This window comes from Caenorhabditis briggsae (assembly GCF_000004555.2).
Source record: "Caenorhabditis briggsae complete genome, chrII, whole genome shotgun sequence".
Lineage (NCBI taxonomy): Eukaryota > Metazoa > Nematoda > Chromadorea > Rhabditida > Rhabditidae > Caenorhabditis > Caenorhabditis briggsae.
The window spans coordinates 4856906-4873775 of NC_013486.2; the positions used below are offsets into that span (position 1 = coordinate 4856906).

The 16870-nt window shown below is 34.7% G+C and overlaps 6 protein-coding genes across 6 annotated transcripts in view; 4 read left to right on the forward strand and 2 right to left on the reverse strand.

Annotated features, from left to right (window-relative positions):
* The window catches only part of CBG04253, a gene marked incomplete at both ends in the record, with an annotated part of 23194 nt that extends 17938 nt beyond the window's left edge, over positions 1–5256 (reverse strand). The window contains 3 exons of the mRNA XM_045242024.1: positions 4528–4725; positions 4956–5176; positions 5220–5256. Of these exons, the coding sequence (XP_045092624.1) occupies positions 4528–4725; positions 4956–5176; positions 5220–5256 (456 nt within the window). The remainder of the gene's footprint in view (positions 1–4527; positions 4726–4955; positions 5177–5219) is intronic.
* On the forward strand, positions 1224–3775 carry CBG04256 (the record flags this gene model as incomplete). The annotated part of the gene is made up of 4 exons (XM_002630283.1): positions 1224–1330; positions 1517–1618; positions 2565–2781; positions 3482–3775. The coding sequence occupies 4 exons, from the start codon at positions 1224–1226 to the stop codon at positions 3773–3775; spliced, it is 720 nt and encodes a 239-aa protein (XP_002630329.1).
* Positions 5257–6074: 818 nt separating the features above from the next.
* Cbr-tac-1 lies at positions 6075–7809 on the forward strand (the record flags this gene model as incomplete). Its single annotated transcript, XM_002630285.1, has 4 exons — positions 6075–6309; positions 6762–6961; positions 7091–7227; positions 7593–7809. 4 exons carry the CDS (start codon positions 6075–6077, stop codon positions 7807–7809), a joined length of 789 nt encoding a protein of 262 aa, XP_002630331.1.
* An 871-nt stretch (positions 7810–8680) lies between these two features.
* On the forward strand, positions 8681–11101 carry Cbr-smg-9 (the record flags this gene model as incomplete). The annotated part of the gene is made up of 6 exons (XM_002630286.2): positions 8681–8935; positions 9003–9118; positions 9167–9356; positions 10372–10540; positions 10585–10888; positions 10987–11101. 6 exons carry the CDS (start codon positions 8681–8683, stop codon positions 11099–11101), a joined length of 1149 nt encoding a protein of 382 aa, XP_002630332.2.
* A 752-nt stretch (positions 11102–11853) lies between these two features.
* Positions 11854–13156, reverse strand: CBG04260 (the record flags this gene model as incomplete). The annotated part of the gene is made up of 5 exons (XM_045242026.1): positions 11854–11916; positions 12272–12368; positions 12446–12554; positions 12603–12717; positions 13100–13156. 5 exons carry the CDS (start codon positions 13154–13156, stop codon positions 11854–11856), a joined length of 441 nt encoding a protein of 146 aa, XP_045092625.1.
* Positions 13157–14428: 1272 nt separating this feature from the next.
* On the forward strand, positions 14429–14982 carry CBG25514 (the record flags this gene model as incomplete). Its single annotated transcript, XM_045242027.1, has 2 exons — positions 14429–14825; positions 14888–14982. 2 exons carry the CDS (start codon positions 14429–14431, stop codon positions 14980–14982), a joined length of 492 nt encoding a protein of 163 aa, XP_045098289.1.
* Positions 14983–16870: the final 1888 nt, after the last annotated feature.

Sequence of the window (16870 nt, forward strand, 5' to 3'; positions counted from 1 at the left end):
AATAGCCGAAAATCATTGAAAATTAATTTTAATGGTCTAAAATAGACTTAAATTGTCTGAAATCGACCAGGAATGATTTGGAAAATGATCCTTAAATGATCCAAAGTTCACTAAAAATGGTCCAAAATGGTCTCAAATGGCATAAAATCACTCAAAATTAAATTTGAAATGGTCAAGATTGATTTTAAACTTTCCAAATTTGGTCTAAAAGTGACCCGAATTTTGTTCAANNCTGCGAAATGTCCGGGAGCCGATATACTCCCGTATATCCTGATGCCAGTGATATGGTCCCCCCATATCCTGATGCCAGTGGTTTTTTGTCAGGTTTTTTCCCGGTAAAAACCAGATTCTCTTTCACGTACTGAGCCTCTACGCGGCGAAAGGGATCAACAGACGAAAAGTCTGGCTCATCAATACATTTTCAAAGTTTCTCATGTGTTATAATTTCATGTGTTATATTACAGAAAATGAGCAATTTTATCCCCTACAGTACCTACAGTATGCCTTTAAACTAAGATTTACCTGGCTACAGTAACCCAACTACATGGAGTTACCGAATTTCCACTACAGTATTTCTAACTAAGTAACCTAACCACTTGAGTTCAAGATGAGCATACTGTGTTACTGTATACTGTAAGCTTTCTAAAGCTACAGTATACCTACAGTGTACCCTCGTTTGGATTCTAGACAGGTAAATTGTAGTTAACTACAGTACTCCTACAGTAACCCAGACTATTACAGTACACCCTATTAAAATCCGAGTGCATTTGGAACATTCTGATATTGGAATTTTTTCAAAAAATTTGGAATTTGAAGTAGCCCAAATTACTACAGTATACCAACCTACAGTAATCCAAGTTATGGCCATGTTTTGTGATTTTTTTTTGTAACTCGTTGAAAGGACTACTGTAGTAGGAATTTTCGATTAGGATTACAGTAGTTTCTGGTACTTAGGATTACTGTAACGACAGGGTGATAGGGGATTTTTGGGTTATTCTAGTTTGCTAGAATAAAGATTACTGTAGTTAGAAAAATAAACTTTTCTTTTTTCTGTCTGTCTGTAGATCCAGATGTCCACATCCCCTCCAAAAATCTGCCATATTTTCCCCGTCAAAACCTTTTTACGATCTAAAATTCCGAAATTCCAAATTTTCAAAATTTTATCGGCCAAAAATTTGTCAATTTTATCAATCATTTATCAGTGAAAATAAGGGAAAAACGGGATGAAGTCGGTGCTAATTTTTATATTTTTGGTCCTTTTCATATCTCGAAACGGGGTCAGATCCGACGTTCAATGTGGTGAAAATCGGTTTTGTCCAGTTGGATTTCGGTAAGGAAACTTGAATTTTTCGAGCTAGATTCTATGGAATTAAAGCTAAAAAATCACCCAATTTGGAGCTCAAAAACTTATTTTTTAGATAAAAAATTTCAAGTTTTCGCCTCAAAAATTTGAAATTTTAAGATCAAATTGGACTGATTTGGATCTTTAAAATCCGAATTTTTTTGTAATTTTCAGACCCTATGCATCGGTCCAGAATCAAAACGAATGGCAGCTTCGTCGAAATGCAGCACAACGAATTGCGTCATTCAACAAACATAATATTGTTGGAGTTTTGAGGTATGGGGGAGGACACCGATAACAGTCTTTAAGCTTTCTGAAGGATCGTGCGAATCTTTGAAGGTGCATCACATTTCCCAGACAAAATATCGCGCCACGCTATGTATTTCAATGCATTTACAGTTATGTTGCGAAATGCTTTGAAATACATTTCGCGACGTTCCTGCATCGAATTTCGAGGGCGCCGAAATGCATTTCAATACATAATTTCGCTACATGAATAACCCCATAAGAAATTTCAGATTTTTTGAAAATTCGACAATTCTGGAAAAACTCCAAAATTCTGATATTCAAAAATTAAAAGATTCTATAATTCGGAAAGTTCAAAAAATTCAAAAATTCGAACATTTAAAAAAGTGACACCTGGTAAATATCAGATCATTTCTAGGCCATAGAAGTTGGTGGCCTAGAAAACGGAACTCGCGAATGTTAGGCCACCATGTTAAAATAGCATAAAAATGACCTCATATTCATCTGGTGTTTTCTAGCTCATGGTGGCCTAGAAAACTCAACTTGCGAAAGTTAGGCCACTATGTAAAATCGCTTAGAAAACACACAAGGGGCATGTTACTCCATTTCTAGACAATTTTACCATGGTGGCCTAGAAAATTCATGTTGCGAATGTTAGGCCACAGTGTTAAATTAGCCTAGAAATGACGTGATACTCATCTTGTAGGGTTTTAGGCCGTTTTAACATCTAACTTTTGCAAGTTGATTTTTCTAGGCCACTATGATGAATTGCCTAGAAAAAGTCTAAAATAGCACTATCAAAACATTGATGACAACAAAAGTTCGAGATATTTTTAAAATCCAAAAAAATTCGAAAATTTCAACGATTCTTAACGAAAACTTTTAAAAACATTCAAATATTTGCAAAAATCTGAAATTCAAAAATCCCAAATTTCCTAAAATTTCAAAAATTCTCAAAAATCCAAAAACATTTCAGTTCAAATCTAGAATCACTAAAACTGGAAGGCTATCAGGACGAGTTGTGTTTGGACGATACAATTGGTTTCTTATTGGATACAAACGTCAGCAACTACCGTATCAGTTGCATTTGGACAGGAGTTTCTCAATTCGGTCAATGTCGGGCGGTCCCAGAAATTTATATGAACCGCCCGTTTTCATTTATTGATGAAAACGAGTGGATGGGGAAATTGATGGTATGATTTTTATTTTCAGAATTTCGGAATTTTCGGAATTATGGAATTTTTGAATACCTCTAATTTTGAAAGATATAATTCTGCATTTCTCTGTTTTCTCAATTTTTGTTTTTCCAATTTTTCAAAGAATTCTATATTTCTCAATTTTCTGGAATTTTTAAAAATTTAAAAATTGTAATTTTCTATTTTTCAAAAAAAATTTCCCACATTGCAAAATACAGCATTTTTGAAAATTCGAGATTTCGAAATTCAGAATTTATTGAACTTTTAGAATCTTGGAACTTTTTGGAACAATGGAATTTTGAAATTTCTAAATGTGTGAAAATCTAAAAAAAACTAAATTTTGTGAAATTCAAAAATTCAAAAATTTCGAAAAATCCAAAATGTTCAGAAATTTCGAAAAATTAAAACATTCAGAAAATTAAAAATTCCAAAAATTCAGAAATTCAAAATTTTCGAAAATCCGAAATTTCGAAAAATCTGAAATTTCAAAAATTTCAAAAAATCTGAAAATCCCAAAATTCTAAAAATTCTACATTTTGGAAACCCAAAACTTCGAAAAAGGGAATTTCGAGAAAATCGAAAAATTCGGAAATACAAGAGCTCAAATTTTTCGAAAAATCGGAATTTTCGATTCCAAAATTTTCAGAAATTCAAAAATTTATAGAAAATCGAAAAATTCAAAATTTTCAAATTTCAGTATGTTCGATCTGCACTCGGATGCAATACTTTCGATAGAGTCTATGAGATGACAAGACAAACTTTGAAAAATGACGAAATTTCAAATTCCACAACTACAAAAACTACAAGAAAAGTGATGGTGCGCAGAAACTACAGTAACCCGCGAAGAAGCCCCTCCTACATTTTGGAATCAACGGAACTGTTCATTTGCAATGAGAGATGTGTTCAAGGAGGAATCGGATATCTCGCCACGCTGATTATCATTTTATCACTGGCCATTTCGTTTTTCAAAAATTGTGTCGAATTGGAATAAATTCTTTTTTTTTGAAATTTTTCAGTTTTGGGACTTTTTAAAGAATATTGTCTAAAAATTCAAATTTTGAGTCATGTGGCCTAGAAATCCAAAAATTGGATTTTTAGGCTAAAATGTAGATTTAAGTGCGTTTTCTATGTCACTTTAACGTGGTGGCCTAGGAAACTCAAATTTCAAAAGTTAGGCCAGCATGTTAGAATCGCATAAAAATGACCTTATATTCATCTGGTGTGTTTTCTAGTCCATGGTGGCCTAGAAAACTGAACTTGCGAAAGTTAGGCAGCTACCTCAAAATGGCCTAGGAATCACGTCAAATGAATATCAGGCCGGTGACCTAACTTTTGCAAGTTGAGTTTTCTAGGCCACCAACTTTTTTGGTCTAAAAACGGCCTGATATTCTTTTGGTGTAATTCCTAGGCTATATTAACATGATGGCCTAACTTTTGCAAGTTGAGTTTGCTAGGCCACCACCTCAAAACGGCCTAAAAGCCCCACCAAATGAGTATCAGGCCATTTCTAGGTCATTTTAACATGGTGGCCTAAAAAACTCAAGTTGGAAAAGTTAGGCCACCACGTCAAAATAGTCTAGAAAACACAGGGGATAATGTTAGATCCATCCGCTACGGCGGCCTAGAAAAAATTAGGTAATCACACTGAAAATTCCTCGAGGAATAACCTTTTCTAGAGTGAATCAAGAAAATTCTGAATTTTCAGTCGATTTTCCGCCAAAAAAACACCCTTGAAACTCTTACTTTTGCCTTGTTCTGTTTGGCTTCCTCAGCCAACGCCAACGCTTTCGTCTTGATTTCGTAGACAATTTTGTTTCGTTTCTCCAAAATATCGCCCGCCAATTCGAATAATTCGAAACCGAGTAGCTCGATCAGTTCGCTTTGGATATCGTTGTCGGAACGCGTCGATGACAGCATTTCCAGCAAATTTTGGGTTATTGTCTGAAATTTTTTGGTCAATTTCATGCCAAAAATTTGTTTTTAGATGGAAAAAATCACATTTCAAATGTATACTTTCGGCAAATTTTGCAAAAAAATTTTTAAAAAAATTTCGAAAAAAAAAACTTTTTTTTGACCAAAAATTCTGAAAATTTTCAGAATCAAATTTTTAGACTTCAAACTTTTCAGGGGAAGTTTTTAACAATAAATTCAATTTTCGAGCTTATTTTCACCTCAAAAGTGTCTGGAAAGTAGACCAAAAGCGTATCAGAAATCGGCTGAAAAATGCTTCCAGAACTTCCAGAAGTCGATGGAACTTGTGGAAGACTAGGTGGCGCTTCTGGAGCCGAGAAATCTGCAGATTCCGCTTCAGAATTCGGCCATTCTAGAAATTCTGAATCCACGTGGATTGTTTGATGATAGCTGACAGCCACTTTGGGAGGATCTGGGGGATCTGAAAGGTTTTTTGATCAACACAATTTTTTTCTTCAACAAACCATCTCCAATTCTTTCGATAAAGCCGAGAAGATCCATTGAATCGGTTCTAGCTAACTGAAAAAAAATTTTCTTATATTTTTTCTTGAATTTTTATATAGGACGACAAAAACGATCTAATATTGCTTGAAATTTCGCAATTCCAAAGGCAAAGACACTGAAATCGATAAATTCAAATTCTGACATATTTAACTAAGCTAAAAACATGCAAAAAACCACAAAATTGAATTTTTCAGAGCCATTTCTAGATTCTCAAACTATTTTCCCCATTATTTCCCTCTTTTAGGGGTCCTGGCCGCGTGGCCTAGCGTTTTTCTAGTCCGCGACCCAGTGAATTGGCGGGGTGTTTGCCCTTTCTCGCATTTTTCTGTCTCTGACATTGATTTTTTGTTGTGAAAATCCGCAAAAATTATCTAAAAAAAATAATAATAAAAATACCGTAATTTAAAGGAGCATAAGCTAAAGAGTTTTGAGGACTTCGCAACGAAAACCGTACCCAGCGCGAAAAATCCACGTTTGAACTTTTTTTCTGTCGATTGTCAGCTGGTTTTTAGCGATTTTCAGCGATTTCCATCGAGAAAAATGGGTTTTTATCTGAAAATACCCTTTTTCGAGGTTTTTAATGCTAAGAATTCAGCAAAATTGTCGGAACATTACGAAATTTCGAGAAAAAGTAGGGAAAAATTGAAAAAAAATTGATTCGGGTGTTTTTTTGTCTGAAAAATTGTTTAAAATAGCAATTTCTCTAGAAAAATTTATATAAAACCTGAAAAAAACATTTTCCTCTATTTTTCTTCCCTGTTTCTTTCCTCTTTTTCGATTCAAATTGTCTTGTTTTCAAAAAAACATGTTTCCAGATGAATTCCACATTCACCAGAGAAGACGAAAACGACGCGACAGTCGATATCAAAGAGGATATGGAGGTTTTCAGCGATGCGCCACAGACAATCGAACGGCCGTCGAGATCAGCAGCATCACAAGAGACTAGAGAGCCGGAGACGTTGCTCGGCTACACGAGAGCCGAGATCATTGTGCTGAAGCATACGTCGAAGTTGCTCACCGAGCAAGTCGGAAGACTTTTGTATTCGAATGGTGAGATTTTTCGAGAAAAAAATGAATCGAATTGTTTGAAGCTATTCTAAAGCCTCTGGGAACCGAAAATGGGCTGAAAATAATAAATCAAAAATTCCTTGAAAATGACCCAGAATTGGTAAAAATTGGTAAAAATTGGAATTGGTAAAAATTGTTCAAAATCAGTCTGTAATGGTCTGAAATGGTCTGATATTGGTTCAAAACAGATTGACAAAAATTCTCTGAAATTCACTGAAAATGGCTCAATATTAGTCGAGAATTAGCTAGTGTTGGTCTCAAATTGTCTAAAAATTGATCTAAGATCATTAAAAATAAAATAAAAAATAAATATATGGCTGAAAATTTTTCATTTTCACCCTAAATTTCATCTTCCAGCGCCACTTTCCCACCTACAATCCAATTTTCTGATCCATTTCCCTGAAAATTTAATTTATAACTATAATTTTTTTCAGAATTCGAAGTTCGGCGCTGTGCGAATGGCGAAGTGATCTCCCAGGGACGCTGTCAGACACCAGTCAACGGAGCCGTCAACGGAACCACCGGAGCATCGAACGAGGAGCTCCAAAAAGCGCTGAAAGATCGAGATTTGGCGAGAGCCGAGGCCGAGAAGCTCCATGCTAACTATGCGACGCTTTTTGCCTCTTATAATCAGGTAATTGAGCGATTTTTGTTAAGAAATCGTCAATTTCCATTCAAAAATTTTTATAATCGGAAAAATCGCTAGCCAAGCGCTCTTAGATTCTAATTTTTTAAAAAATCTATCGAAATCCGAAATTTGCAGGTCCGTGAAGTGGCTAATGACATTCGCAATGAGTATGAAGACGCTAGGGATAAGCTGAAAATGGCGGTCGCAGAAGTCGATGAGTGGCAGAATAAGTTTTTGGCTGTCAAGAATAATGCGAACGCTGAGTTGGAGAGGTAAACATGAAATTAGACCTGAAAATCGACTGAAAATGATCTAAAATTGACTAAACATGCTCTAAAATTGGCTTAAAATCATCCCAAATGAGCCGAAAATAGTGAAAAATTGACTAAAAATGGCCTAGAAATGACTGAAAATGGTCCAAAATTCAGAAAATTTAGTCAAAAATTGACTAAAACTGATCCTAAGTAAGCTGAAAATGATCCGAAATTAAATAGGATTAGTTCAAAATTGACTGAAAATGGTCCAAAATTGTCTGAAAATGGTGAAAAATCGACTGAAATTGTTCCAAAATTAGCTGAAAATGCTCAAAATAAACTCGGAAAATTCAAAAGTTCAAATTTTTCAAAAAATGTTGCAGAGCTTCCATCGAGTACGACGAGCTAGTTTCGAATCACGAGAACAACATGAAAGGATTGCGTCTTCGTGTCAAACGACACGATATCGAAATTGCGAGTAAAGACGAGGAGATTCGTGTGCTGAAGAAACGTGTCGAAGAGCTCTCATCGATTTGTGATCAGCTGATTGAAGACGTCGATTTGTCGGATCAAATGTCCCAAGTTTCCATGGACGCCTAATTTATCTCTATTTTTCTTTTTTTGAAACTTTGAATTTGGCGCCATTTTTTGAGACGAAAAGCTGAAATAATTTGACACATTTTGAGCCTAAATTCATTAAAATTCGCTTTTTTTTCGTCAAAGTCTCTTGTTTCTATCAATTTAAGCCCGAATTTTCTGATTCACAAAATACCGCCAAATTCAAATTAATACCGTTTTCCTTGCATTTTTCTCATAATTTACACCCCACCACCAATACTTGTGTCCCTCACTTTTTTTTCTGTCTAATAATTGGCTTTTTTTTTCGCCCCTATTGTTTTCTGGGCCCATATTTTTTGGATTTTTGGACTTGTACAATAAAAATGAGCTTGCTTTTTTGGTCTATTTTGACCTATTTTCCTTTGAATAATGTTTAAAAGAAACTATGTTGATTCTACCCTTTTTGGTATACTTCAATGACTTTTTGAACGAAAAATGTCATTTTTATAGTTAGGCTTGAAAAATCTAAAAATTTGAATTTTATTTATTTGTTCATTGGAGCGCGGTTGTACACTTGGGAAATTTTGCACGGGAAAATTGTTTTTCAGCAAGACTTGTATCGTTTTTCTCTTTTTTTTTCAAAAAATTGCTGCAAAATGGAAATTTACATTTTGAGCCATATGAGGGCAAATATGATTCTTTTCAGATGAAATTGGGAAATTTTGCACGGGAAAATTGTTTTTCAGCAAGACTTGTATCGTTTTTCTCTTTTTTTTTCAAAAAATTGCTGCAAAATGGAAATTTACATTTTGAGCCATATGAGGGCAAATATGATTCTTTTCAGATGAAATTGTCTTTTTTTTAATCTGAAAATTTTTCTCAATATTTTCAAAATTTTTTAAAAAATTTCCAGATGAAAAAAGTGGAAATTTTGAAAACGCCAGTCATTCAACAACGACCGGTGGCTCCATCTCGTACATCGAGTCCTCCAGTGACTGCTCCACGAATCGCAATTAAGCCCCGCCCACCGCCGGCATCTGGAAATTCTGGAATTCCTGAAAACAATGGACCAATTTCACCACCGGATTCATCAGTTTCGAAATCTAGTGGAATGAAGGAATCCGTGCGATTTTTGAATGATATCGGAGAGATTACTGATAGTATTTCGGTGCGTTAGAAAGTGCGCTTCATTGAGATTTTTTTTGCAAAATTAGCATTAGAGCGCGTTTTTCCAGGATCTTCTCACAAATAGCCCGAATTTCAACGTTATCTCTGCCATCGGACCGCAGGGAGCCGGAAAATCGACGATTTTGAGTATGTTGGCTGGAAATAATTCCAGACAAATGTATAGGTGAGATTTTGGTTTTTGTGTGTTTGGCGGGAAATTTTGAATTTTTAGAGAATACGTCTTCCGTCCGGTATCCCGTGAAGCGAATGAGCAATCTCGTCACCAAACGACACAAATCGATATTTATGTGACGAATCATCAGATTTTCCTAGATTGTCAACCAATGCACAGTTTTTCGATAATGGAAGGATTACCGAAACTGAGAGGAGGACGGCTAGATGAAGCGACGGCGATGAGTGATGTAAGGAATTTCGGCGAATTTTTCGGGGTTTTTAGAAAAAAATTTATAGAGAAAATTGACAGTTTTATACTGAAATCAGTCGAAATTTCGGTAGAAAAGTTAGACCTGAAAATCGCCAATTTTGAGAGATTTTCAAAGAAAAAATTTTTTTTTCTAATACTCCCAGCTTTTTTCACTTCAAAATTACTCAAAAAGACGCGATCAGATTCCGAGAAGAAAATTTGCCGCAAAAATTGGGCGGAGTCAGAAAAAAACTGCGCAAATTTGGCTCCGCCCACTTTCCTTGACTTAAAACGCTCAAAATTGAAAAAAAAACTCTGAATGTCATTTGAATTTTGAAGCGAGTTACAGCCCCAAACCGCCATTTTCAAGTTGGTGGCCTAGAAAACCAATTTTCAAATTTTCTAGGCCACCATATTTGACATATTCTAGATCACCCGATTACTCTGTTTACGAGGATTATAATAGTTTTTCTATTCCGAAAATCTCAATTTTGAAGCGAGTTACGGCGATTTTAGAGTGCTGGCCTAGAAAACCAAATTTTGAAAAAGTTAGGTCACCACTATATTCATACTTTTAGTCAGGTGATAGCCTACTTCACTAGGACTTTAATGATGTTTTCAAATTTCGAAAATCACGATTTTAAAGCGAGTTTCAGCCGTTTGTATCCGGTGGCCTAGAAGACCAAATTTCCAAAAAGTTAGGCTACTATATTTTTTATATTATAAATCAAACGATCCCTCAATTCACGAGAATCATAATCGTGCTTTTAAGTTTCGAAAATATCAATTTTAAAGCGAGTTACAGCCATTTTTAAGTGATGGCCTAGAAAACCAAAACTCGGCCACCAACAATTAAATAGGTCAAAATGTTCCATATGCTCTAACAAATCTATTGGTAGTACTTTCACTTTATCTGAGCGGTTTTCAAGAGAGTTATGGTCCATTTTACATCTCTTGGCCTAGAAAACCAACTTTCTGCCAAACACGAAAAATGGAAAATTTCAAAATTTCAGACTCTTCGCCTCACCGCTTTCCTCCTATTCATCAGTCATACTGTACTTGTTATCTCTGAAACACATTTCGACAAAACAATCATTGATACGATTCGAACATCCGAACAAATTCGACCATGGTTACATCAATTCCGTCCGAAACTTTCTATTGAAAGAATGACGAATTTGGGTGCGTTAAGCCAGGAAATTTGAGAAAAAAACCTAATTTTTCAGTTTTTATAAAAACGAAAGCGAGCTCAATCGACACGGCTCCATCGGTGATTCGTGAGAGAGCACAATTGCTTCGTTTGGCATTTCGAGACTCGAAATGGCTGAAAATCTCAAAAGAACCCTTTAAATGCCTCCTAGTTTTGGAGGAAATTCGTGTGAAACGAGAGCATTTGTATGAGGGAGAGGACGAGATCGATGAGACAATGCTCAATGAGTTTGATGAGCATATTGCTCAGCTTAGAGTCATGTTGCAGAGGAATCGAGACGATTTTACGGTGGAGACGGCGGCGATGGATGAGAAGAAATGGTTAGAAAATTGACTAAATATAGTTTAAAGTCTATTCAAAGTTTATCTAAATTATCTAAATTTGTCATTTTGTTCGAATTTTAAAGAGTTATTTTCAGGCTAGAAATGTGTCAAGAAGTGATTCGCGACAAAACATTTCATCGAATTCTCAAAGAATTCCATCGTTCCGATCGAGACCGCTCATCGATTTATGCGGAGAATGGAGATCGATAATTCGATTTTTTCATAAATTATTCTTTTTTTTCTGTCCGTTTTGTAGTAATAAAATTCGTTTTTTTTTTGAAAATTCAAAAAATTTATAATAAAAGAATGTTCAAAAGTTTGAGTTTTCAACTGGTCTTCTTGCTTTCAGATTTCGGAGACTCAAAATTATTGGAATCGATCGTGTCTCGAATTGAAGTGACGACCCCGATGATTTTTGCTGAAAAAATATTCATGAAAACTTTCAAAATTTGAAAATTTAAGCCAAAATTTCAAAATTTTGTCTGAAAAAGAAGTTTTTCCCAAATTTTTTCTGAAAATTTCCTTTTAAAACTGGCAAAAAGCAGCGGTCAAGGTAGCGGTCAAGCGGTCAAGATCATCATGATGCTAATTGGGAAGGTTCATAGGTCTGTGGCAAGAAATATTCCGGACCGCGCTGAGAACTCTTTGCGGAACTCGAAACTATGAATTAGAGGCATTTGAAGCGGCCGACGTTCCACGGGCGATGGCGAGGCGGTGGAGCGCGTTTGCTGCGCAGTTTCGAAAAACTGATAGATTTCAGTGATTTTGATGTGGATTTTCAATGAAAAAACATACAAAAAATAGAATAAAAACTTTTTCCAGGAAAAATCTCTGAAAAATCTGAAAAAATACATTTTTCAAGTTTTTGTTTTTTTTTTCGCTGAAAAAAACTAATTTTCTAGAGTTTTCATTGAAATTAACTTTTAAAAATCCCACCATAACTTGCCGCCAGGGCTGGAATTCTAGTAGACAAGCACATTGACATGAAAACCAAGCGAAACAGACGAAGGTCCCATTGGATCAGTCTGAAACTTTTTTTTTGGAATTTTGCAAACTTCTGGAAATTTCTGAAAATTTTTGAAAAAAAAACGAACGAAGCCAAAAACGATTCTCCAGTGACAAAAACGGCGTAGACGGTCCAGTAGCGGATGAAAAAATTTTCGCGATTTTGAATTTCAGAGTTTTCAGATGTGGTAGTTATCGAAGAAATTGTCATGAATGTGGGAACAAGAAGGGTCTGAAATATTTTGAAAATTGTTGAAAAAAAATTTAAAATTTAATATTCAGAATTTCAGAAATTCGGAAATTCAAAAACTTTAAAATTCAAAATTTCAAAATTCCAAAAATTCCCAATACCATGAAAGCAGTAATCGCTCCAACTGCATCGTGTAGCAAAATCAGGACCAAAATCGTTCCGACGACAGCATAGAAGCAGTGTTCACGTCTTCTACCAACCACTCTTTCAATTTCAGAAATTCTGAAAATCTCAAAAAAAAATTTCCATTTTTCTTCAAAAATTTCAAATTCGCTCTACCGAACACCCCACACACTTACAGTGGCTCATAATGATTGTTAGGTTCGTAGAGCACATTGCACACCAACTTATTCAATTTCACAAAATCCACATCATCCCAGGACGTCATCAGCGGCTTCTTAGGGATTACTGTAAGGAAAATTTCATGGACTAGAAAAATCCTCGGTCATCCCTTACCAATTGGCTTTGGATCGCTTTTAGCGGTGGAGGTCAAGTAGCTGGCTAATGTCGACAAAAATCCATTATTCTTCTTGGTTCCGCTATTTAATTGTGTAGATCGAGGAGCAGTGTTCTGGAAGGAAGTCCAATAGAGCGGGGTTGCACTTTTTTTTTGACTAAAATCATTTCTAAACCCTTAAAAATCCAAAAAAGGATATGCCACCTGCCGGACTCGAACCCGCATCGCGTGGGCAAAAGTCTAGCGCGCTAGCCACTAAACCACGGAGCCCAACAAGCAGGAGAGGTGGAGATGGCGTTCATATTGACGGCTTTTCCTACACCCTTCGACTACTTCCCGCGCCCGTGGTGAAGACGTCAGATTCAGAATCGCAGAAAATAATTTGGGAAGAAAAGTGAATGCAAATTTTCTAAATCATCTCTCCAAGGTTATTGCTCGCCAGGCTAATTTTAAGTGGGAATTTTGAAAAAGCGCTTTTTCAAGTCCAACAGAGCACACTTACATTTTGATGAAGCATCGAACGTTCTTGTGAAGCTGTGATCGCTTCTGACATGATAAATATCGAAATAGTTCAGGATTTTTTTTTGTCAAGTGTTTTTGATGTGATGGTTGGAAAAAAATTTTTAGGACGTCACGACGGGAAAGTTGAACTTATTTTAGGTAAAACTGGATTTGTTTTTTGGGAAAATCAACAACTAGTTGACGGAGGAAAAATCTTCTGAAGATCTGAATCTCTTATGAATTGAAAAACACCAGGCACTGTTTTTATGGAAACCTGAAAATATAGAAAAAAATGGAATTTTTCGAATTTTCACAGAATTTTACAAACACTGATTTTATGGAAGTCTGAAATCTAAAACTAAGAACTTCAGAACTTTTGTCACCATTTCTAACGGTTTCTGAATTTCTGATGTTTGGGAATATTGGAATTCGGAATTTCTGAGTTTTAATGATGTTTGGAAGGATTAAGCAATTAAGGATATTTTCTGGGGGTATCCAGTCATGAGACTGCTCCTCACTTTTCGAAGATAATCCTTTAATTGCTAATTTCTTCCCTTCTCTTCCCTTCTCTCCCGGTGGTATCTATGAGCAACTAGCTCATTTCGACTATACTTCCCATTTTTGGAAATTCTACTCTTTCTAAATATTATAGGAAATAAAAGGTTAGTGATTCTAACTGTTTTATAGTTTTCAATTTTCAATAAAAACAATACAGTATCACTTAAACAAACCTAGAAAATTATTCATTTGGAAGAAAAAGAAGGTTTGAAGTTCGAACTTGAGCTAGGGAGACCGTGAAGTGTGGTATCTAGTTGTACACAGTCTGTAGGAATTTCAAAAATCTGGTTTTTAGACTTCGTTTCCGTCTAAAAACCAACGTTCTAGTTCATCTAGAAGCTGAGATACAGTGATTTGAAGTTTTGGAGAGATGCAGACAATTAGAGTGCCTTGTCGTCTGCAGCTCTAGCCCCTATACTTCAAAGTACCGTGCTCTGTAATTGACTTATTTTTTCAAAAAAGGAACTCCCTTTGTTTTAATTTTCAAAAAGAATTTTCCAAACCAAGATCCGAATTTTTGGGGGACTGCTAGACTTTTTACCCGAAAATATCGTACCGTCTCTGAGATGATTTATCTCGGTTTCTTCGAAAGATATCAAAAATGTGTCAGCTGACAAATTATTTTTTATATTATGATGAACAATTTATCACTTGACCAATTTTTTATACCTTTGACAGGTACTGAGATAAATTGGCTCAAAGTTAGGGGATCAAATAAATGTATATTAAACTTTCATTTTTAGAGTGATTTTTTCAACAAAAAAAAATGAAACAAAACGATGAGTTGGAACAACGGAAATTTATCTACTATTGGATATTCTATCTTCTCGACATCCTGTTCTATTTGTCTTGCTTAGCATTCACCAACATCTTCATTTACATCAATCCAGATAAAATGGAAATTATCAGTTTTCTCTTAAAATCTCAAACATTTTTAACCCTATTCATCGTCTGCTACACACATTATGTCAAACTTCAATGCGGTCTTCATGAAATTAGTGATATTCCAACATCAACGGCAAAACGTCTTATTTGGTTGCGATTCTTTGTCTGTGCCCATTTTTGTGGAATTCTCAGTTTTCTTGAAGATCAAAATATCAATTTGTTCGTATTGGAATGCTTATTGAGGATCGTTGGACCATTCTACTTTTGCTATTTTTTGTGTGAGTTTGATATATTGTATTTCTTTGGTGTAAGAATATTCAAATTATATACTTTATTGCAGTTTCAACAGGATTGTGTTGGAAATTGGAAGACGAAGAAGACGGAATGAACAAATTGGTCAAGGAGAAACGGATCAAGAACTATGAATGCTATTGATAAAGTTATCAGTTGAAAATCTAATAAATTTTTTTAAATTTGATAATCAAAGTGTTGAATTGTAGTTTTTTTCAAACATTTTGGAGTTTTAGAATTTCAATTTTTCACATATTTCAATTTTTTTCGAATTTCACAAAGATGAAAAAACAATCTGGAAAATTAGATATTTTGAATTTAATGGAAATAAGCCTAATGTCGGATGATGGCGGAGTTTCCCAAAGGGGCGGGATCAGACAGGTGCAACAAGCCCCGCCCCTTTTCCTCTCACAAAAAATATCAATCGAATCGGTTTTTTACTTTCTCCTTGACTTATTTATGTCAAACGTTAACCGAAAAAATAGATAATTTGAACATAATTTGGTTCAAAATTACTAAAGCTTTGTTCCAATCAACTTTCGTAAGTTGAACATATCCAGAATATCCGAACATACAGTACCGGTCAATAAGATATACAAAAAGGCTTTTTCAATGGATTTTAGGCCATTTCGACCATTTTCAGGAATCTGAAGCTCGGCGGCCAAGTTTCCGATCACTTTGAAACCTTTTGGAGAACGTAAGACAGACCTAGATTGAAAACTTAACATTCGTAGAATTTTTGAAAAATTCCTAGTTTTTCAGTTATTTGCCGATTTCTGGAAGACACCCTTTTGCCGGTTTTTGGATTGAAAACGATTTTTTCCCTCCTTTAATCACAAATTATGTTCTTTGAGATTCTTTACTTTTTTTTCGGAAAAAGTAACTCTATTGTTTCTATTGAAATCCTTCCAACCTATCACAACTACTTTATCATGGATAACCAAATCCCGATTATTAATCCTTCGACTATTTTTCCCCATTTTTTCCCTTTCTAATCCGTGAGCCATCATCCATCTCCAACACCACCGTCATATTTTTCAATCCACACATTCAATTTCCGCCATAATATCTATCTTTTCTAGTAGCCACTATCACAGCTTCTCGGGAAGAAAAAAAAATACACTATATGGATTTTTTTGAAAAAAAGTATGAATGCTTTTGTTGGTTTTCAAAGAAATACCAAAAAATTTTGAAATTTCATTTTAAGTTTGAATTTTAGTTTCGATTATCTGTATTCTTCAGAAGTTTAAATCAGATTATAGTTTTAAAAGTGATCTAAGATTCGGAAATCTTATAACTTCCAGAATTTCAGAAAAGTCGAAACAGTTCAAAAAAAATTTTCCGCTTCAGCAATTTGATTCTTGTCCTGTTTTTTTGCTGAAAAAATCAACTGATATTGTGTCTGCTTTTCTGGAAAAATCTCTGCAAGAGAAAAAAAGAGAAAAATAACAAAAGTCTTGTCTGTCAAAAATTTTCTTTTTTGTATTTTTTTTTCATTTTTAAACTGGCTTTGAGATTTTCGCTTTGAGTTTTTTAATAGCGTCATTTTCAGAGGACTCTGCGAAAAAGGAAGCGATAAAAAAAGAGAAAAAAGTTTAGTGATTTATATGGAATAGGATAAATGTGTCATCACCAGAATTATGAAAAAAGAAGACTTTAAAAATAAAGATAAAAATTTGGATTTCTAGTTGTTTTATTTTTTCACCCACATTTTTCCACTTTTTTCTCTTTCCCGAAATTTTTATTTAATTTCGAATTTCCGAAATTTCATATTTTCGAACTTCTTGGAATTTCTGAATTTCTGAATTTCTGAATTTCTAAATTTCTGAATTTCTGAATTTCTGAATTTCTGTATTTCTGAACTTCTGAATTTCTGAATTTCTGAATTTCTGAATTTCTGAATTTCTGAATTTCTGAATTTCTGAATTTCTGAATTTCTGAATTTCTGAATTTCTGAATTTATGAATTTCTGAATTTCTGAATTTCTTAATTTCTGAATTTCTGAATTTCTGAATTTCCGAATTTCTGAATT